This window comes from Mandrillus leucophaeus, unplaced genomic scaffold, assembly GCF_000951045.1.
Source record: "Mandrillus leucophaeus isolate KB7577 unplaced genomic scaffold, Mleu.le_1.0 Scaffold452, whole genome shotgun sequence".
NCBI classification, from domain to species: Eukaryota; Metazoa; Chordata; class Mammalia; order Primates; family Cercopithecidae; genus Mandrillus; species Mandrillus leucophaeus.
In genome coordinates this window covers 620,385-643,861 of record NW_012104832.1, presented here as the reverse complement: position 1 = coordinate 643,861, position 23,477 = coordinate 620,385, and the positions used below count along the sequence as shown (strand labels likewise).

The 23,477-nt window shown below is 37.5% G+C and overlaps 1 protein-coding gene across 3 annotated transcripts in view; it reads right to left on the bottom strand.

The window, feature by feature from the left end:
• Positions 1-23,477, bottom strand: part of PHC3 (polyhomeotic homolog 3 (Drosophila)) — an 86,203-nt gene that overhangs the window by 23,667 nt on the left and 39,059 nt on the right. For all 3 annotated transcript variants that reach the window (XM_011994331.1, XM_011994329.1, XM_011994330.1), the window contains 3 exons: positions 17,782-18,028; positions 10,071-10,939; positions 4,011-4,164 (listed from right to left, as the gene is read on the bottom strand). In XM_011994331.1, the coding sequence (XP_011849721.1) occupies positions 4,011-4,164; positions 10,071-10,939; positions 17,782-18,028 (1,270 nt within the window). The remainder of the gene's footprint in view (positions 1-4,010; positions 4,165-10,070; positions 10,940-17,781; positions 18,029-23,477) is intronic.

The following is a 23,477-nucleotide window of genomic DNA, read 5'->3' as shown; positions in this document are numbered from 1 at the left end:
TTTTCAGTAGAGACGGGGTTTCACCATGTTAGCCAGGATGGTCTCTATCTCCCAGACCTTGTGATCCGCCTGCCTCAGCCTCCCAAAGTGCTGGGATTACAGGCGTGAGCCACTCACCGCACCTTGCTGCCTGGATAATTTTTTTAAAATGTTTTTTGTAGAGATGGTGTCTCACTTTGTTGCCCAGCTGGTCTGTAACTCCTAGACTCAAGTGATCCTCCTGCCTCAGCCTCTCAAAGTGCTGAGATGACAGGTATAAGCCACCATGCCCAGCCTTCACAGCAGTTATATCCATAAATCAATCTAGTTTCGCCAAATAATCCACCAAAACAAACTGTACTGGAAAACCTGTTTAAAGTCACACAAAGTCACACAATCTATAAAAAGCAAAAGGAAAAGAAAAAAGAAAAAATCAGCAGAAAATGTTAATTTGCTAATTTCTAGGAACAAATACACAATTGCACAAATCTGTTATCAAACTGAAGAACTTCACAAAAATCCTATTTCACATACCAACTCTTCACATGTACTTCTAGGAGGGGACAAAGGATGAAAGATTAAAAATTCTGAAGTAGGACTGAAAGGTACTTTTCTATAGAATGGAAAAAACAAACCTATGAAGAACTGAAACCTAAACTAAAATTTTAATGTCCCTTACAGATTTAGAGATAAGAGATACTTTACTTTTAAAATATAAAGCTGCATTAAGTATAATTTGGTATGTTCAAGAAATAAAGTTTGCTGTCTGTTCTAATTAATATCCAGATCATATGCATAAATGTACCAAACTTACAGTCCTAAATTTTGTTCAAAATAGAGCTGTAAATTACTTTTTGAAGACGGTAATAGCTATTTACATAAGTTGTAAAAATTGAAAACATGAGAAACATTCATGTATTATAATAGAAAAGAAACACAATTATTATGCCCTCTAGATTTAAGAGAAGTATGAGAGAAAACCCAAGTTCTAACTGATAAGATTTTGCCACAAATCTGTCTATTCTCAGTATCACTTACTGAACAAGAGATGTGAGATTTTTCTTTTTGTATAGATGCTTTTTACTTTCAAAGCATTTTAAAGATTTATAACAACTGAATCCCAGATGGAAACAAGTCTATTTCTGCAAGTTAGTTTATTTCAAGATTTGATAAGAGTTACTGTAAAAAAATCATCCTATGCTTTAGTTCACCCTCAAATATTACAGAAGAGTAATAAGTATGAGGTAAATTATAGGAAGATTCAAGTCTACATTGTACTTTGACAATTTAGCCAGAGAGATGTGCTTGTCAGGATCTCAGACTACATTCCTGAGGAAAATATGGAAAGATACTCGTGTTCCCATATTTCAGAAATGTTTAAACTTCCTTCAAGTACTATTAGTAATGCTTATTTTGTAATTAAATCACAACTAAAATGTAAGTTTACTATTCAATAAAACTGACATTTATTTTTTTTAACTCTCATCTCATGACAGATTAGCAATAAAACTTACATCTCTGCCTTTAAATCAAAACTCCAGGAAATCCGCAGCAACATAAAACCGTTTCAGTGTAAACCACAAAGATTTGATACTAAAAACTTTCTTAAGTCTTTTGAGGTATTACTTTGAATAAAAAGGCAATAACAGACCAGGTGCAGTGGCTCATGTCTGTAATCCCAGCACTTTGAGAGGCCAAAGTGGGTGGATCGCCTGAGGTCGAGAGTTCGAGACCCACCTGGCCAACATGGTGAAACCCTGTGTCTACTAAAATACAAAAATTAGCCAGACGCCTGTAATCCCAGCTACTCAGAATGCTGAGGCAGAAGAATCACTTGAACCCAGGAGGCAGAAGCTGCAGTGAGCCAAGATCGTGCCACTGCACTCCAGCCTGGGCGACAGAGCCAGACTCTGTCTCAAAGAAAAAAAAAAAAAAGCAGTAATATAAAACTCACCTTAAATATTTTATATAAGTTTATTGACTAAATGTTTTCTACTTTTCAGGAGGGGGAAAAGTTAAAAGAAAATTAAATTTCCCCTTTTAGGCTCTCTAGAGATTTGCGATAGTAGTGAGGGAATAGAAGCTCGAGAGAAAAGAAGGGAAGGGGATATGGCACGCTAAAGAAAGCAGAGGGCAAGTGTTGCCTGGACAGCAGACAGGGACAGTGTCCCACAACAGTTTGTTTCCATGCCTGTTGTAGTAGTCCGTCTTAACTGAAAATGATAATGAGGGCAATGTACATATTCAATAGAACAGAATACGTACAACAAAGCCAGAACCAAGATCAGTATTATTCAGATCAGGCGTCAGCAAACTTTCCATAAATGGTCGTATGGTTTCTACAACTACTTAACTTTGTGGTTAGTAAAAAGCAGCCACAATATCTGAACAAATGAGTGTGTGGCTATGTTTCACAGAACTCTATTTATGGACAATGAAATTTGAATTTTACATATATTTTCATGACATGAACGATTATTATTCTTTTGATTATTTTCAACCATTCAGAAATGTAAAAGCCATTATTAGCTTGGACCATACAAAAATAAGCAGCAAGCCATGCATGGTGGAGAGCACCTGTACTACCAGCTATTCAGGAGGCTGAGGCAGGATTACATGAGCTCAGCAGTTAAGAGGCCAGCCTGGGCAACAAAGTGAGACCCTGTCTCTTAAAAAAAAAAGAGAAAGAAAATAGGCAGCAGAAAAGATCTGAACAGTGAGCAGTGTGCCAACCTCTAACCCTAACATTCATAAATATTAAAAAATAACATGAAACATTTATGTTTAGTAAAATACCTAGGATACACAGTAGCTTTGTGAGGAGGCACATACAGGAGATTTGTTTGAACTCATAAACAGCACTGAAATCGTGAATAAGACTTTGAATGGTTAAGCACAAGAACTTTTTTTTAAGAGACAACTTTTTTTTGTAGCTCCATTGTACAGGCTGAACTTGAACTCCAGGGCTCAAGTGACGCTCCTACCTCAGCCTCCAACAAAGCTGGGACTCCAGGCATGTACCAACAAGCCCAGGTAAGAATTTTTTTAATTCATGTCTTACAAATTCTTGTAAGAATTTAGTGAGGTTTAACTTAAGTACTATAAATACTAAAGAACACTTTTGAAAGCACTTACTCAGTCTGAATCACAAACAATTGTGAGGAATATCACATATGGCTTAGAATATTTCATGATTTTTGGAAAGTATAATTTAAATCTTTTGAAAGAATTTTCACTTATTCTAATTTTTAAACTAGAAATAGCCTGATACATGAATGTGAATGAGCATATGAAACATGTCTGCACAAACCACTGAAAATATAGAAGCCTGAAATGATAGGTTTTCATTTGGATGGTACTGAACAATTTGTAAGTTATTGAGCTTCCCTGCTATCAAAGAATTTTCCAGGCTGGGCATGGTAGCTCACACCTGTAATCCCAGCACTTTGGGAAGCCGAGGCAAGAGGATCACTTGTACCCAGGAGTTTGAGACAAGCCTGGGCAACAGGATGAGATCCTAACTCTACAAAAATAAAAAATTAGCCAAGTGTGCTGGAAGGTTCCTGTAGACCCAGCCATTTGGAAGCTGGGGCAGAAGAATCACTTGAGCCCAGGAGATCGGGGTTGCAATGAGCTACGATTGAGCCTGGATGACAGAGTGAGACCCTGTCTCAAAAAAAGAATCTTAAACTCAAATCTGTATTTTGTTACAATTAACTACCATAACAAATTCGTTTAATATCATCTCTAGTGAAGAAACAGGCTGGGTGCAATGGCTCGCACCTGTAATCCCGACACTTTGCAAGGCCAAAGCAGGAGAATCGCTAAAGGCCAGTAGTTCAAGACCAGCTTAAGCAACATAGTAAGACCTCGTCTCTACAAAAAATAAAAAATGAGCCAGGTGTAATGGCGTGTACCTGTAGTTCCAGCTACAAAAAGAGGGGAAAGGAGGAGAGGGAAAAAAATCAACTTTTCCTATTATTAACATTTATCAAATAGAAAAATTCCCACAAATGTTGGTATTTTCTTACCTAACAGAGGATGTTCAGAAGTCAAATCTTCTCCTCTCCCCACAGTTATAGCTGCTGGAGACAAAGTGGGTGGTGGTGGGGTTCTATCCATCCGGACACATTCATCTGACTCTTCTGGCATTTCTTCTTCACACACATCTTCTACCTGATAAACCTGCAATGACAAACCACACTGCCTTAAAATGTTTCCAAAACTAAATTTAATCAAGTGTTCTTAATTTCAGAAAACTAAATTCTATGTGTATTAAATTTAAAAACAAGGCAAAAATGACTACTGACAGGCTGAAAGGAAAACTTTAAAATTGCTCAAATGAAGTTTTTCATATTTCTTGATAATATTTGACTGAAAGCAAGCTGTGAATCAGTATCTACACCAAAAATCACTAAGGTTTCAAAAAAGGATAGTCAAGTCTGAACATATTTTTAATTTTGATGATTAAAAAATACAAATAAAATAACGATTTTGGGAATTCAACTGTTTTTGTTAGTTTCTAACTGTCATGACTCAAAACAGATACTAACATTTTTCACAGGCACACTAAGTAAATCCCCACAATGACACATTATATTAGGACTCGTAGGATTCTATCCCAGGCTCTTCCTTATTATTATGTAATTTAAAGATTAAATTATAAAAAGTAACATCTGAGAATCTACAAAAATGATATGCAATTACATCTCTCCTTTTCTGTTCTACTCAACAATCTAATGACTCTTTATACAGTAATACGCAAACAGAAAATATCTTTCCTTGAAATACACACACATACACACACACACAGCCTAAGCTCTTTGACACCTTATTTTTTTACTCTTTTTATAATGTTCCATACTTATGGGAGAAAAGTTTTTAAGTCTATAACTTAACCACCTTGTTATCCAATTGTATAAGATTATACTTAAGAAGGAAAATGGAGCCAGGTGCAGTGGCTCATGCCTGCAATCCAGCACTTTGGGAGGCCGAGGTGGGTGGATCACTGGAGGGCAGGAGTTCCACACCAGCCTGGTCAACATGGTGAAACCCTGCGTCTACTAAAAAACAAAAAAAAAGGAAAGTAGCCAGACATAGTGGCAGGTGCCTGTAGTTCCAGCTACTTGGGAGGCTGAATCAAGAGCATCACTTGAACCTGGGAGACAGAGGTTGCAGTGAGCCAAGATCAGGCCACTGCACTCCAGCCTGGGTGACAGAGTGAGACTCCATCTCAAAAAAAAGAAAAAGGAAAATGGAATTGAAAGCAACCTGAGAAGGAGCTATGTAAGTAGAAATACTTTTTTTTTTTTTGACGGAGTCTCGCCCTGTTGCCAGGCTGGAGCGCAGTGGTGCGAACTCAGCTCACTGCAATCTCTGCCTCACGGGTTCATGTGATTCTCCTGCCTCAGCCACATGCCACCACGCCCAGCTAATTTTTTGTACTTTTTAGTAGAGACAGGGTTTCACCAGGTTGGCCACGATGGTCTTGATCTCTTGACCTCGTGATCTGCCCGGCTTGGCCTCCCAAAATGCTGGGATTACAGGCATGAGCCACCGTGCCAGACCAATACCTTATTATTAATGTTTCCATTTCAAAGAATACTTCTAGAGATTGACATGGGTATTTTAATTTATCATTTATTATTTACTTAACCATTATTTATGAAAAATGATTACTAAAAACAAAGCCATAAGAGTTAATTTCCCTTCTTTTACCTATAAAGTTTATTACTTAAGTTTACAAAAATTATGAGTTTTTAAAATCTTATTTAACCAAACTGACTATTCTTCCCGTTAAAAAAATGTTTTTTGAGAAAGGGTCTCACTCTGCTGCCCAGGCTGGAGAGCAGTGGCTCCATCATGGCTCACTCAGCCTTGACCTCCAGGCTCAGCTTCCTGAGTAGCTGGGACCACAGATGTTCACTAACACGCCCAGCTAATTTTAAAATGTTTTTTTGTAGAGATGAGGTCTCACCATGTTGCCCAGGCTGGTCTCAAATTCCTGGGCTCAAGTGATCCTCCTGCCTTGGCCTCTCAAAGTGCTGGGATTACAGGCATAAGCCACTGCACACCTAGCCCCATAAATGTTAACAAACAAACAAAACTTTCAACATTCACAAGAAACCTTTCAGTGACATCTAATATTGTGTGCATTTTTAATCAAACAATTTTAAAAGTTTGATGTTTTAAGGTATATAAAATTGTATATAAAAGTGGTCAGGATTTCTGAAACCAAAAAACCCATGTGTTGTAAAAGGGACAATCAAGCTTCATCTATAAGGATATAACAATAAGTTATAAAGGTAACAATAGGTGACAGTCAAAACTAAACTAAAATAAATCATCTTTCCAAGGCTCCACTAAGAATAAAACATCTTCTTTTGTCTTTTGTACAACTTTAAAATTCTACTGTTACTGGATAATTTTATATCAAATATAATATTATACCAAATATAAAATTCAGAACCATGATCTGAATCAGCTACAAAGTAGGCAACATTTTTTAAAGTTATTTGCTCACAACCCTGCACCTGGAAACTAAGACAGATTAGATTCTGTGCCTCATGCCTGAATCTCAAAAGTGAAAGCAGTCATTTGTTATTGCTCAGAGCAACAATTATACCTGCTACATCTGTTCATGATGATAACGGTTTTTTAAATGATGATAGCGCCCAATATAGGTAAAATCATTCTAAAAAGCGTCTGGGTATTAAGAAAAAAAATCTAGTCCCCAAGGGTAAGTGCTGTCACAGTGAAAACTTTAATTTGCCTTAGTGTTAGAAATGTTAATTCAGAGATAATTAAACAAATACGGTTTTATCAACCAGCTCAATTTTATCTATGTAGCATTCCTTCAGTATAATAGATAGTACTTTTCTTCCCAAGAACATGATCTTTGCTTAAAATGCTGAAACTCTCTTTAATCCTAATGCAGTTACATGTTATTCAAACATCTGCTAGAGCATCTTTTAAGAAATCAAAGCTTGATCATACATAGAATTCTGATTTTTAAAAACAACAGAAGAATTTAAAGGATGAAAAGAGCCATAACACAAACAGCATATTTTGAAATAATCCACCAAACACTGTAAAATACTTTCCACTCATTATACTTAAAGCTAACTATACGTACTTCCAGAACTCTCATATAAAGACGAAATAAGTGCATGAACAAAAGAAGTAGGCAAAAACAAATCTGTCACAGACATCTGGCACAATCAGCATTAACAAATCTAAATGCAACAACTAAAATGTTGAAAAAAAGCAAAGTAGAGGTTTTGCTCACTTACAAGATCATTAGGAAACTGCACATCACAATTACTGTTTAGCTCATAACTATAACTATTCTAAAAATAACAAAGACTGCCAAACTTACCTCAATAAAGTCCAATATTCCCATCTGTTTCCCTTTCCTAAATAAACTGAGGAATATTTGTTTATTAGTTCTAAATTATCTACCCTCAACATATTTATATCCAAATGTCAATAAAAAACTTTAATTCTTAAGTATCTTAAAAACATCCTGATTTTACTTTGGAAATTCACCCTGATCTTTCAAATTTCCACATCTCTTAAAAAATACAACTTTCTACCTTTAAGTATTTGAAACAACCAGAAAAATATAAACTGTGAAGAAATGTGTTTTAATGGAAAAAATAACACATTTGGTCAAAGGTAATAAAAAAATAGAAGTTAAATAAATTATTAAAGAGTTTTGTTACCCAAAGAAAGATAAAAGATTAAAAAATATTTAGAAAGGTAACACAGAAATATTCATAGCAAGCATAATAACCATATCAGTGATAGCAGAGAAAGTTATTAATATCATTTTTTAAACTTCCAAAAATGTTTTAAGGTAGAAGTGCAGGAGGCAAGAAAATATTTTTGGCTTTAGTTTTTAAAGTATTATGTTCCAAATATATACATTTCTCTTTCCCTCTCTCTCTTTCTTTCTCTTTTTTCTGAGACAGAGTCTCACTCTGTCACCCAACCTAGAGTGCAGTGGTGCGATCTCGGCTCACTGCAACCTCTGCCTTGCAGGTTCAAGCTATTCTTGTGCCTCAGTCTCCCAAGCAGCTGGGATTACAGGCATTCGCCACCATGCCCAGCTAATTTTTGTATTTTTAGTAGAGATGGGGTTTCTCTATGTTGGCCAGGCTGGTCTTGAACTCCTGACCTCAGGTGATCCACCTGCCTTGGCCTCCCAAAGTGCTGGGATTACAGGTGTGAGGCACCACACCCAGCCTTATATTTCTATCCCAAATTTGCTCCTCCATAGCTTCCCCTAATACAAACAATTAAAAAAATACAATGACTATAAAGAAGTATTTTTTACTTTTTTTTTGTTTGTTTTTTAATTGTATTTTTTTCTTTTCTATTATGCCCTGTCTGGAAACTGCCTTACTTTTTACTGGTTAAAAACCAAATCACTGAACTAGGTAGTGAGAAAGTAATTTAAATTAAAAATTTTTTGAAGGTGCTGTACACTTCCTAAACTCCTGTTTTTGTTACAATATCCATAGTAAACTCCAAAAATCTATTGAAAGAAAAGATAGACATGATAACTGAATGACAGACTTTAAAAAAAAATTTCTTTCCCTTTTTTTGAGACAAAGTTTTGCTCAGTTACCCAGGCCACAATCTCAGCCCACTGCAACCTCCACCTCCCAGGTTCAAGTGATTCTCCTGCCTCAGCACCCCAAGTAGCTGGGATTACAGGCATGACCACCACTCCTGGGTAATTTTTTTATTTTTTTGTGTAGACAGGGTTTTGTCTTGTTTGCCAGGCTGGTCTCGAATTCCTGAGCTCAGGTGATCAGCCCACCTCAGCCTCCCAAAGTGCTAGGATTACAGGTGTGAGCCACCACACCCAGTCAAGTTCTAATTTTAATAAAAATTCACAGAAAGAAGAATTCAATCTCTTTGTGCCTATTAAGATCAGTCAGAATGACAAGAACACAAAAATCTATACATTTGTTTCATGAGAACCAAAATGCTTTCCATTAAAGAACATTGAGGATAATCCAAGTATGAAAAGAAAAAGCAAGTATTAATAATAAAAAATACTTTGAAACTCCTTTCTGAGATAGTTATTTATTAGCTTTTAGGTGACAAAATCTCTTGGATGAGGTGTAATACAAAACCTCCCTTTAGGAAGATTCTTCTCAGTTACAAATTATGAATCTGACCCTTCTGACTAAACAATTAGAGACCTTATTTCAGTTTTATAAATCTTAAAATGTCTTTTAGAGAACGTTTAAAGAAAAGTATTTTTCAAGATAATTTTCCTTTCTAGGCAACAAGTAATTGTTTTTAGAGGTTATTCTTAAAAATTCCACTACAATCTCAATTATTCAAAACTTTTACTCCTCTAAACGGATTTTTTCATCCTCAGTATTAAATTTATCCACCAAGATTTTTTGAGCTTTTTAAGTGAGAAATATTTTAAGTACATATTTTCTCTCAGTGGAAATAAAAAACTATTAAGTTTAATAATTCTATAAGATGGTCTACAGTTAAATTTTTGGCAAAGTTGGACTCTCTCCTAGAATAAATTTTTTAATAAAATTTCAACTACAAAGGATAATTTTGCCAAAAAACTACATCATATAAGCATACCTCCAACTTGAAACAAAACCCCCTAAAGGCCCAGGACTTCAGGATGCATAAAACTAAAAGGATTAGGCTAGATTAACCACACGTTTTGAGAACATACAAGCCAACAGAAGGGATCTATGAAGGATAATCACCTTAAGAGAAAAAACTTTGTGCAGATGACACTGGTTCAAATGCATTCCCTTGGGGAAAAAAAATCAACTCTGTAAAGATAGCAGATGGATTTGTTTAAATAGTAATAAAATTAACGAGGGACTTTAATTACCATCACAAATTATAAAGCATGCAACCATACTAAACAAACAATGGCACTTTTTTTGCCCATACAGCATGTTTGTCAGACTAATGACACATGGAAATTTCAAGCTTTTTTAGTTCATAGGCATTTAGATCTTGCAATAAAATATAGTGTGGGAAAAAATCGTTTTTACTTTCAGTTCAGCAAGAAAGTCAAAGAGCTTCCAAGGGCTTACCACTGGAGGATCAACAGGTGCTGGTGGTTGCACTTGTAGGTTTACCGCAACCGTCTGTGGAGGAGGAAGAGTCTGAAATGGCAACTGGACCAAAGCTTCTGCAGCTGGAAGCTCCTCTTCTGACACCAAAGCATTCTGCACCAAAACCTGGCCCTGGGACAGAATTTCAGGCTGCACTTGTAAAGACTGCATAGACTGCAAGGGCAGTGGTGGAATCTGAGCTGGAGGAGATGTCGACATCTGTGGAGGACTTGCAATTGGAATTGGAGAGGATTGCAGGGATGAATATTGCTGGTGTGATGGAGAGACAATCTGCTGGCCTGGGGATACCAAGGCAGACTGCTGAACTGGGCCAATGTGTACAACAGGGGAAGCTGGAAGTGGAAGATGGGATGGAAGATTCAACTGTGCTGTAGGTTGTACCTGATTAGCAGTGGACTGCTGCAAATTTGGCCCTGGCTGGAGAGCTGATGACACAAGAGGGTGTGGCTGAATAAGTGCTTGTGGATGAATAATTATAGTAGGAGACTGACTTGGTGAATGAGGTGGTGGAGGAGACACCACTACAGACTGCTGTGCTGACTGTGACTGATTAGGAGACACTGTTAAAGGAGGCGGATGACTCTGAATCGGTGAACAATGCTGTGACTGGGCATTACTGGGAGCTGGAGGAAGCCCATGGTTCTGGAGTGGTATACAGTGCTGGGATGGGGGTGGGTCTTGAGTTGAATTCTGAAGTGTGATTGGCTGAATTTGCTGTTGCTGCTGTTGTAATATCAGCTGATGATGGGAAACTTTGGAAGGTGGTGAATGAAGAGGAATCTGCTGATGTTTTATTAGAGAATGAGGCTGAATTGGAGAATATGAAGCTGTGAGAGAAAAAAATGACAATTAGTATTGATTTCAAAAATACAGAAATTTGTAAATAACTCTAAAGGAAAAAGTGTTCATTATCAGAAGGTCATAATCATCAGAATTCTATTACAAGTTTTCCAGACAAGAGTAATTTGAAAAAAAAAAAAAATTTTTTTTTTTTTTTGAGACAGAGTCTTGCTCTTGTCACCCAGGCTGGGGAGCAGTAGCACAATCTCAGTTCACTGCAACCCTCCACCTCCCTGGTTCAAGCAATTCTCCTGTCTCTGCCTCCCGAGTAGCTGGGATTACAGGCACCCACAACCACGCCCGGCTAACTTCTGTATTTTCAGTAGAGACGGATTTCACCATGTTGGCCAGGATGGTCTTGAAACCTGACCTCAAGTAATCTGCCCAACTCAGCCTCCCAAAGTGCTGGGATTACAAGTGTAAGCCACCACACCTGGCCTGAATATTTAATGACAAACAGGTTTTCCTTGGAAAACTTTAAAATATCATAAAATATACTGTATTGTGATAAGTTCTAAAAGAAAACTGCCTAAAACTTAATAATCTGAATCTGTACATAGTTTGTTCTTATTATATTTTATAGGTCACCTGAATATCTGCATTAACTTTTAGCAAAGTTTATACACTTGAATTTCTTCTTTGTGGGAAAAGAGGAGTATCATCATAGAACAAGTAAAACATATATAAAGATAACTTCAAAATCATAAAAAGGCTACAATAAAATTCATAAAATAAAGATCTCATCCTTTCTAATCCATATCTAAACTTGCTTCCAACTAATAGGGTAATTACTTATAAAGCTTTCCAAATAAGTTTCCATTTTTGAGCTGAGATGAGGGTATATCATTTGACCCAGGAAGAGAAAATGTTTTTTATAATAATTTAATGTGATTAAGCAAAAGACGTGTAAATCCTGTAGCACAGTTAAATAATCACTGTAACTAAGAACTGAAACTCAGGGGCCATTCTAAATCTAGGAAAACACTAGTTTTGCTTGCAGAGAATGAGACAATCAGAAGCCCATGCTACCTAAATAAGGATTTTGTTAACCTTTTTCCCTCACCAAAAAAACCCTTCAATGACTGATGTGACAGTATGAGGTTTTCTCCACAAAGAAGCCACTCTCAACAGGAATAAATATATGTAAGAATTAGCACAATCAAACGGTAGGGAGCCCCCCAGCATTATGCCTTTTCTGCAAACTGGTGACACATGTTTATAGAAAGGGAGATGCTGGTGAAATCCTCCCTAAGAGTTCACAAGAAGATAAATTGAAACAATTGCTTAATGTTAATATCAGGTAAAAATTACACAAATTCAACACAGATTTAAAGACAGGGCAATTTTTTTTCCTAACCTTGGAATATTAGGAGAAAGACTACATTATACCTTACACATCTATTTTTGTGTTCAACCACATTTGTAACAACTTTATAAATATTTTCCATAACTTTTTAAAAAAACATTTTTATATTTGGTTATTATTTAAAAATTTTGGAATCCTTTACAGAAATTAACATCTGATTAACATCCGAAAAAGAGGCATTTAGAAAGTTCAATAAATATCCACTAATTGTTTAAATAAAATTAAAAAAAGGAAATCAACAAAATAATTTTCATATAATAATATAATATCTAGGGCTAGTACTTTACACTAAGACTGAAAATTTTATGTCAGCCCTTTAAAACTGTGTTGATACAGACTATGCTATACAGTATTCAAAAAGGGTGAATTAACTAAATCTTGGATTTCTATAGAGTGCCCTTCATCCAAGGGACTCAAAATACTTTCACATGTCTCTCATTCATACTTACAAAATGCCTGTGGTATAGATGGGTATTATTATTTCCCTCCTACAGAAAAGTAAATAGATTTTTTTGCAAGCGTAAGAGCAAAGGCCCATTTCAATTCAATTTTGTAAGTAAAGTTTTAAGTTAAATTTACCATACTCTTGAAGTACTATGGATATTATATCTACTAGAATAACAATTCTGGCTGGGCACGATGGCTCATGCCCATAATCCCAGCACTTTGGGAGGCGGAGGCAGGAGGATCACCTGAGGTCAGAAGTTCAAGCCCAGACTGGCCAACTTGGTGAAACCCCATCTCTACTAAAAATACAAAAATTAGCCAGGCGTGGTAACACATGCCTGTAAAACCAGCTACTACTCAGGAGGCTAAGGTGGGAGAATTGCTTGAACTCAGGAGGCGAAAGTTGCAGTGAGCCAAGATCGCGCCATTGCAACTCCAGCCTGGGCAACAGAGGGAGATGCCATCTCAAAAAAAAAAAGAGTAACAATTCTTTCTATGCTCTGGTAAGTAAGCAATCTTTTTATATCCTAGAGCTGTGACAATCCAATAGATTAGCAATCTATCCTTTCATCTAAATTACATTTTTCTTGGATCAGAAATCAAAGTGTGTTTATATTAGTCCATAAGTCCAACTGATAAGCACATATATTACAGAATTATGTGGCTATGTGAAGCAATACCTCTGTCAAAGAAAACACCTAGTGCTCTGAAAAAAAAATCCTATCATGTTGGTTAATTTCTCTAATTTTAATAAACATCTTCTTAGGGTGGCTTTATAGTCAGAGAATTAATGGCTGACATCATCTCTCACATATATATAATTCTATTATTTAAGTAACACATATTGGCCGGGCGCAGTGGCTCACGCCTGTAATCCCAGCACTTTGAGAGGCCAAGGTGGGCGGATCACGAGGTCAGGAGATCAAGACCATGGTGAAACCCTGTCTCTACTAAAAATACAAAAAATTAGCCAGGCACAGTGGCGAGTGCCTGTAGTTCCAGCTACTTGGGAGGCTGAGAGGTAGGAGAATGGCGTGAACCCAGGAGGCCGAGCTTGCAGTGAGCCGAGATTGTGCCACTGCACTCCAGCCTGGGAGACAGTGCAAGACTCCATCTCAAACAAAAAAAAAGTAACACATACTATTTCATTCAGTACAGCAATCCCATGAAAGTGACAGGGTACTATACCAATCCAACACATTACAGATGAAGAAACTGTGAGTAGTTAAGTGACTTGCCTGAAATCATCTGGCTATTAAGGACAGCGTTAGGTCCAAAAGAACCTATGATCCTAACTGAGTCTAGGGTCCTGCTATGGACTGAGTGTGGGACAAAATTCATATGCTGAAGCCCTAACTCCCAATGTGTATTTGTAGATGGGGCCTCTAAGGATATAACGAAGGTTAAATGAGGTCATAGGGTGGGGCCCCAACATGACATGGTTTGTGCCCTTTTAAGAAAAGACATCAGAGAACTTCTGCTCCCTCCACCCACCACACACCCAAGAAAAGGCCAGGTGAGGACATCTGCAAGCCAGGAAGTGAGCCCTCACCAGAAACTGAATATTGCCAGACCTTGATCTTGGGCTTTCCAGCCTCCAGGACTGTGAGAAAATTAATTTGTGCTCTTTAAGCCACGGTCTATAGTATTCTGTTAGGGCAGCTGGAGCAGATTAATTAATACAGGACCTTCTCACTACACAATGAATTAATGTCTACAAAAAACAGTATATATTTTTCCAATTAAACTAGTTTCATAAAATCTCTAAAAACTGTGATAAAAAAACTTCAGCTCTAATACAGTTCATATTTCCAGACATTTAAAGTTTGACCTTATTTTATATATTAAAAATAGAATTTACTAAGTATCAAGTGGAAACTCCACCTTCAAAAAGAAATGATAAAGAAAACCAAGTTACTTTAGCACCCTAAAAATACATATAAGAAAACAATATCCATGTACACTACGATAATTATTAGACTACACTACATTAGAATACAAGTAGATTGTTTTACATTTAAAATGACTTGAAGGAACATTTTTCTTATTGAGGACAAATAATCAATTTAGAATCTCTCAAAATATCTTAGCTTCAGATTAACTTTTTTTTTTTTTTTTTTTTTAAAGACTTGAGTCTCGCTCTGTTGCCAGGCTGGAATGCAGTGGTGCGATCTCGGCTCACTGCAACCTCCGCCTCCTAGGTTCAAGTGATTCTCCTGCCTCAGTCTCCCGAGTAGCTGGAATTACAAGCGCGCGCCACCATGCCTGGCTAATTTTTGTATTTTTAGTAGAGACATGGTTTCACCATGTTGGCCAGGATGGTCTTGATCTTTTGACCTTGTGATCTGCCCACCTCAGCCTCCCAAAGTGCTGGGATTATAGGCGTGAGCCACTGCACCAGGCTGAGATTAACTTCTTACCAATAAAAGCAGAAAAACTAAAAAGGTGAAAAATATAGCTATAGCCTTAATAGAAGATATGAATGGCTTTGAATAACTGCAGTGTAAGGCTTAAGAAACTTTTAAGTAGTTTAGGATTTTCTGAGTGGTTTTGTTTCCAATCAACATCACGGAAAACTGGGGTTTGGGTAATACATGTGAGATCTGAATTTGGAATTAAAACTGACCTGAGACTCTGGTGGTTTTGGCTTACTGGTTTCCTCCATACTTATACAAGATATTGACCACCAGAGGAACGCAAACTACAAGCATATTATCACACTATTAATGAAAGAGGGAATAAGCTGCAATTCAGAACTAGGTATTGAGAGTTAAGGGGGCCTGAAAAATCCAAAACTAGATCTCCTTGCTTGAACTAACCCTGAAATAGTTCCCAGCTTTCTCTGAAAGTAACATTCTCTTTGGAAAGAAACTAACCTACCCTTCATTATAATTTATCAAAACTTCAGGGATCACTAGATATTGTCCCTGAGCAGTCATTCTAAGCACCATGGGTCACCACTGCTCCACACTGACTGGCAAAACTGGCTGGATGCTGGTTTGAGGCTGAGAATAGTAGTGTAAAAACAGTAGTGTAAAAACCCAGCTTTTATGCCATACAGAGAGCAGCGCCTAGCACACAGAGGTTTAAAAAAAAAAAGTGTCTAATTATACTATGAATATATTTATTACTTTATACATTATATCAAAGCCTACTTACATAAGATTCACATTTAACAATTCTAAGCATAGTGATACCTAATTAATACCAATAAGAAAGACTGCAATAATTCCTAAAATACAAGTGGGGGAAAAAAATGAACTATTAATCCAACAAATATGTACCTCCCACCTAATATAGGTAAGTACATACAAGGTACAACTTAGCGCTGTCAAGATACAAAGATGAAAAGGTGAATCTAAAAAGGGATTAAAGAGTTAATGTAAAGTACTAACACAGTGCCTCACACATACATAAATGCTCAATATTATTATCCTACCCTCAGGAGCTTACTATCTAGCAGAGAAGCTAAGATCAGTATACAAATAACTATAAAAGAAAAAGAACCAGAAGGGACCATACAAGTTCAGAGTGAGGAGAAATTTCTAACTAGGGTAATCAGACAATTCCACAGTTTTGAGATTCAGTGATGTAGATAATGCTGGCAATATTAACACAGGAAACATGAGAAGTGAAATAGGTTTAAGTGGAGTATTTTACACTTACACCTAAGTGTAAAACAAGTCTTTAAAAAGTAAAGCAGCGTTATAAAAGGACAGAAAAAAGATGCTTCCCCAATGAGGTTGCTGGAACAAAGGAAGTTGTTTTTTTTTTTTTGAGACAGTCTTGCTCTGTCACCTAGGCTGGAGTGCAGTGGTGCAATCTTGGCTTACTGCAACCTCTGCCTTCTAGGTTCAAGCAACTCTCATACCTCAGCCTCCCAAGTAGCTGGGACTATAGGTGCATACCACCATGCCCCGCTAATTTTTATATTTTTAGTAAAGATGGGGTTTCGCGATGTTGGCCAGGCTGGTCTCAAACTCCTGACCTCAAGTGATCCACCATCTCAGCCTCCCAAAGTGTTGGGATTACAGGCATGACCCACTGCACCCGGCCAGAAGTTTTTTTTTTAATGAAACATTTATAAGGTGTCTAGCCCAGTGCAACACACATACACATACACACACACATACTCAAATAAGCTACAGTTATAGTGATTTAGAAAAACATGCAGATACATTAAGAATAAGGGAGACCTAATTATGGTTGAGAAACAAAGGAAACGGTCTGGTATGAGAAGATAAAAGATGCTCTAACAATTAAGTATTAAAGAAGGTTTTAAAAAAAAGGTAGGATCAACAACAGGGGCAAATGGTGCTAAGTTTAAGAATACATGTAACTCTTTATCTTATTAAAAGTAAAGAAAGTTCAATCCTGAGAAATTCTGAGATGAATAGAGAGGCAGCAAAGTCACTCTAGATGGCCCCCACATTTTCAGTATGAGAACCATGAGGCAAGATTATCTGGATAAAGTAAAGGATGCACAGGTTGAATTCAAAGCTTGAGAAGAAAGACAATGACTCAGTTCATTGCCTGAGATGATCCTCTCAGAGATGAAATCAAAGACAGAAAAAGGCAACAACATAAGGAAAATAATTATGCATAGTTCTGTGTTTCAAAGTGACAAATTTCTCCCACTGATAACAACTTTAAACAAAACAGTATACTGCTTTTTTATAAGCTTTAAAAATTACCCCACTGAAGTATATTAAATAAACTACAGGCAAATCTTTTTTTAAAGCTAAAAGGTTTTATCAATATAAGGAGAGACCAGCACTTAAAGATGTTAATCAAATGTTATTTGATTTTAAAAAACCTATTATATTGTTACAATTTATTTTATCTGTTGGGCTTTTTTGTCTCTCTTCAAGCTACACATTAAGATTAAATTTATAAAATTCACATTCTAAAATGTTTTAAAGGTGTCACTCCTGTTCAAGTAATCAACATCCTTTGTTTTGCTGTCTGCTAAGAAAATGAATAATACAACTATTTTCAACGAAAGTTTTATCCCACCTGGTGCTATTAACTGGTGAATACTCGATGTCCGGGTGACAGCTGTGCTTCGTGATTCCAGACTTGGGCTTTCTCCTTTCTTATTACTTTCTGGAGAAGGATCTCGTTGGCTGATTTTAGAACTGGTCACTGTTGTTTTGTTATGACAAATTGTCAATGACTGAGTTTGACTAGTGCTTTTTGGTGGACCATTCTGTGAGCTAGATAATACACCCAACTTCTGGCTGCGTAATGTTAAATTCTGAACCTAAGAACCACATAACAGAAAATCAGGATGAAAACAGATGGTTTTAATTGATGTGGACATCATTACCATTATGACAATACTGACAACACACTTATATTACGCTTTTCATACGAAAAGCTCCGAGCACTTCAAAGAACTGATTAATCCTTAAGGAAAGAAGAGTTATTATTCTAAATAATCACATCTTAAATATTAAGTGGCAATTTTTTAAAAGACATTAACAGAAAGGAAAGAGGGGGGAGAAAGGGAGGAAGAGGGAAGATGAAAGGGGGAGGGAAGGAGGAGGAGGAGAAGGGAGAGAAGGGAAGGATCATAAAGAACTAGATAAAAGCAGTATGTATATACATATAAACAGTGTGTGTATTATACATGTATGAACTATGAATATGAGGAAATTACTCTGCAGCATACTGCATTTAAAAGTTACCAGTTCCAGCTATAGAGATTAAGGGGACATTGACCTTCTAAGAAAATTAATTCATCAAATCATCTGCCCCATTGTGAAAATTATGAAAAGCATTTTCAAGAAACTCTTTTAATTTAGTAAAATTTTGGTGGTGTTGTTATTGAACATTCACTGCCTTTGAAAACTACATCTCATGAACTGAAAAGACTGTATGCATGATCCTGAAATGGCTTTCTGTGGTGGCTCCTGCTACACTCAGGGCTATTTGAAACATACTGCCAGTCTGTATGGTAGCAAAGATTATTCCAATTACTCTCAGCTGAGATTCATAACACTTCCAAACAGCAAGAAGCAAGACAGAAAAATCCTTCTCCAAAAGTTGCTGAACTTCCTGTCTATCTAGAATGCATGTACCAAATATATGTAGGCTAGCACTGGCCCTGGGAGAGAAACTGAGATAAAAGAGACTCCAAAGTGACAAAGCAAATGATATACTGCTGCTTTATAAAATGTTCTTCAGTTTCATGTGTTTTCTGTCTCTGCATCATTAACTGATGCTCAAAAGCTATACTTTCTTCCAGCACTTTGGGAAGCCAAGGCGGGCAGATCACCTGAGGTAAAGAGTTCAAGACCAGCCTGGCCAACATGGTGAAACCCCATCTCTACTAAAAATACAAAATCAGCCAGGCATGGTGGCACACATCTGTAGCCCCAGCTACTCAGAAGGCTGAGGCAGGAAAATCACTTGAACCCAGGAGGCAGAGGTTGCAGTGAGCCAGGTGGCACCACCGCACTCCAGCCTGGGCAACAGAGTGAGACTCTTGTCTCCAAAACAAGCTGTCCTTTCTCAGGCTGGGCGTGGGGCCTCACACCTGTAATCCCAGCATTTTGGGAGGCCGACGTGGGTGGATCACTTCAGGTCAGGAGTTTGAGACCAGCCTCGCCAACACAGGGAACCCGTCTCTACTAAAAATATACAAATTAGCCAGGCATGGTGGCGCATGCCTGTAATCCCAGCTACTCGGGAGGCTGAGGCATGAATTGCTTGAGCCTGGGAGGTGGAAGTTGCAGTGAGCCAAGATAATGCGCCATTGCCCCCCAAGTCTGGGTGACAGAGCAAGACACTGTCTCAAAGAAAAAAAAAAAAGAAAAACAAAAAGCTATACTTCAGGCCAAAGTTTTCATCAGTTCTATTCTAAGCTACTCAAAGAATTTTTTAACTGAAACCATACGGAGTGTCTTATCTGATTTTTCTCATATTTCATACCAATGTAAACATAAATGGATAATAACCACTGTATTATTAAAGTTTAATGCAAAAACAAAATATACTGGCTGGGCACAGTGGCTCACGCCTGTAATCCCAGCACTTTGGGAGGCTGAGGCAGGCAGATCACAAGGTCGAGACCAGTCTGGCCTATTTGGTGAAACGGCGTCTCTACTAAAAATACAAAAATTAGCCGGGTGTGGTGGCAGGTGCCTGTAGTCCCAGCAACCCAGGAGGCTGAGGCAGGAGAATTGCTTGAAACCCGGAGGCAAGGGTGCAGTGAGCTGAGATCACACCACTGCACTCAAGCCTGGGCAACAGAGTGAGACATTGTCTCAAAAAAAAAAAAAAAAAAAAAGAAGAAATATTAGAATCCAGATTTCTCAGATTGCCACTCAAAGCCCTCCACAACCTAGGCCAAAACCCACTTCAAACCCCCAGTTTCTATTCCTCCAGCCCACAGTTCTTATATTTCACCCAAACTGTTCTGCTCACTATTCTCCAAATATACCTTCCACTTCTTTCATTTGGCGCTCTTATTTAAGCACCTCCTGCCTAAATGCCATCTTTTCTCAAAGCTGTCTTTTGAAGCCAAACCCATTCTTCTAAGCCCAGTAAAATCCCTCTTACCCTACCTAAGAAACATGCCCAAAATCCCCGGTTAGAAAAGGGTTTCTTCCTCCCTTCTGGAGTAACTTTTCCATAGCATTTGGGTCATTACTGGCCTACTGAACTGACAAATATCTAACTTGATTTAGAATTACTAAATGTATGTCTGTGAAATACTGAGACTCGCTAGTAGACTCTCATCTCAACATTCATTTTTATACTCCCTGCAGCTCGGTGCTGCAGACTTAATAGAAACTTCACAAGTCTGAGGTATTCTCCTATGTATGATTTTGAAATACATATTACATGGCTAATTTTTTGGTAAGCACTTAGTTATTTCTCTTCATCGTGTTCTTATGCTAACATTAAAATCTGTTCATGTTTACCAAAAACATCTCAACAAGTATCTAGAAGAGGCACATTAAAATCTTCCAGGAAGCAAGAGAAAGATAATATAAAATTTAACATTTGCCACAAGTGATCTATAAAGTAGACTGCATAGTAATGATAACCAAAGGATAATAATCTGAAAAACTGGAAAGCATTCCCTCAAATGAAAAGTATATTCACAGTAAACGAGGATTTGACACAATTAACCCTGAAACCTGCAGCATATCCATTTCTATAGAATAATACACTTTGTGTTTTTAATTTTCCTTATATTTTCTGGAATTCTAAAAGAAAATGTGTATATACTTACATACACTATGTTGTATATATATTATTTATGTGAACACATATATTTTAGAATATGGCTAAAATATCTATGATCATTTTGACTTAAATATTGACATGGTTTAAATAAATTCCAAACATGAAAGCTACACTGCCTAAATATATTACAAAGTTAACTTAGCTGCTGGTGGAAAGATCACATACACAGATTTCCTTGACAGAGCTTCCCTTTTGAAAGAAAACACATCCTTTCTAAGAAGAAGAATATTAGGGCACTCTGATGTCCCACATTCATTTCATCTGAACCTTTCCTTTAATCAAGTTACAAAAACTTTCTGACTTTTTAAAAAGTCTACAGTTTGCATGAGTTATTTTTGCTAATTTCACATCTCACATTGTTATAGAGGGCTTCCCTGCCAAAATACCCTCACATCAATTATTTAACTGGAATCTAACAAATACTATGGCAATTATCATAGTATCCCTAAGAGTGAGGGTCATATTGCTGACAGTAGAGCTGAGTTTTTAGCTTTTAAATCCAAAGGGCTGTTTTTTTTTCTCAATTCTAAGAGTATTCCCCAGTAAGCCTATCTGGGGAATAAAGAACAGCCCTTCGGATTTACTGGGTCAGATTTATTTTTCTTTTTTCCCTTTTTTTTTTTTGAGACAGAGTCTCACTCAGGCTAGAGGGCAGTGGTTCAATCTCAGCTCACTGCAACCTCCACCTCCTGGGTTCAAGCAATTCTCCTGCCTCAGCCTCCTGAGTAGCTAGGACTACAGGCCTGTGCCACCATGTCCAGCTAATTTTTGTATTTTTAGTAGAGATGGGGTTTTGCCATGTTGGCCAGGCTCATCTTGAACTTCTGGCCTTAAGCGATCCACCCGCCTCCGCCTCCCAAAAGTGCTGGGATTACATATGTGAGCCACTCTGCCAGTCTCTGGGTCAGATTTCTTACTCATCTCTTTTTTTTTTTTTGAGACAGAGGCTTGCTCTGTCACCCACGCAGGAGTGTAGTGGTGCGATCTTGGCTCACTGCAACCTCCACCTCTCAGGTGCAAGCAATTCTCCTGCCTCAGCCTTGTGAGTTAGCCAGGCTGTTTACAGATACCTACCATCACACCTAGCTAATTTTTGTATTTTTAGTAGAGACGTGATTTCACCATGTTGGCCAGGCTAGTCTCACACTCCTGACCTCAAGTGATCTGCCTGCCTTGGCCTCCCAAAATGCTGGGATTACAGGCGTGAGCCACCATGCCCAATTCATCTCTTAACACACTCTACCCTATAACATCTTTCCAAAAATCTGTTTTTCTGTCGGTGTTGCCAGGTGGAGAGAAGGAATGGAGCATTTAACATAGTAAATAGAAGTGAGATATTCCAAATTTCTCATTTTTTACACTATGGTATAAAAATGTTTAGTACTAAGGAAAAATCAACTGTTGAACTGACTTCTATAGCTTAAAGAGTATTAAAATACAACTTCAGATTTGGTATTTCACAACTATAAATAAATTTTTTAACTGCAAATATAATTTTAAAACTCAAGAAAGTTATGCAGAAATTTTCCAAAACTAATAGTCTTGAACTTGAGGAAAGTTATCACTGGAGTGCATAAGAGTGAGCATCACCTACCAATGCCAGCCTCACTCACTGCCATTTCAAAAGTACAGAGAAGAGAAACAATATTCATAGAGAAATTCCTAAAGTTCAATCCATTCCTCCAGCCCCTCAAAAATCTATCCTTGAATTAAGGCCGATCACAGAGGCTCATACCTAGAACACATCAATCTGGACCCCAAAGGCCACTTTTATAAATTATTTTGACTATTCACATTAAAAACACCCTTAAATATGAAGTAAGATGTTTTCTTCATGTGTACCAGCAAGACAAATTGTGCTCCTCAGAATACGTTAAAATCAGCTGTGTTTTCCTAAGCAGGTCGTTTGTTTGTTTTACCTTGGAAACTATAAATTCTTTTTTTTTTTTTTTTTTTTTGAGACAGGGTCTCACTTTATCACCCAGTCTGGAATGCAGTGGCTCATCTTGGCTCACTGCAGCCTCAACCTCCTGGGCTCAAGCAATCCTCCTACCTCAGTCCCCCAAGTAGCTGGGACTATAGGCCCGCACCACCACACCCTGCAAATTTTTTCTATAGATGGGGTTTTGCCATGTTGACCAGGCTGGTCTTGAACTCCTGAGCTCAAGCAATCCGCCAGCCTCTGCCTCCCAAAGAGCTAGGATTACAGGTGTGAGCCACCTTGCCTGGCCTATAAATTCTTTAAGTGGTTGCTTTTCTCCCTTCACTATTAGTTACCTGAAAGTTAAGAACCAACTTCGTGACTCATCTTCAGACAATGCATAACAAAAATAGTAATTAGTAGCTTGTGGTATCTTATTATGTGGCAGGCACTACGTTAAGTACTTTATTGTTTCATTTATTCCTTATAACAACTCTGAGCTGCAAGCAACAGCTCCGAGAGTAGAGCTGAG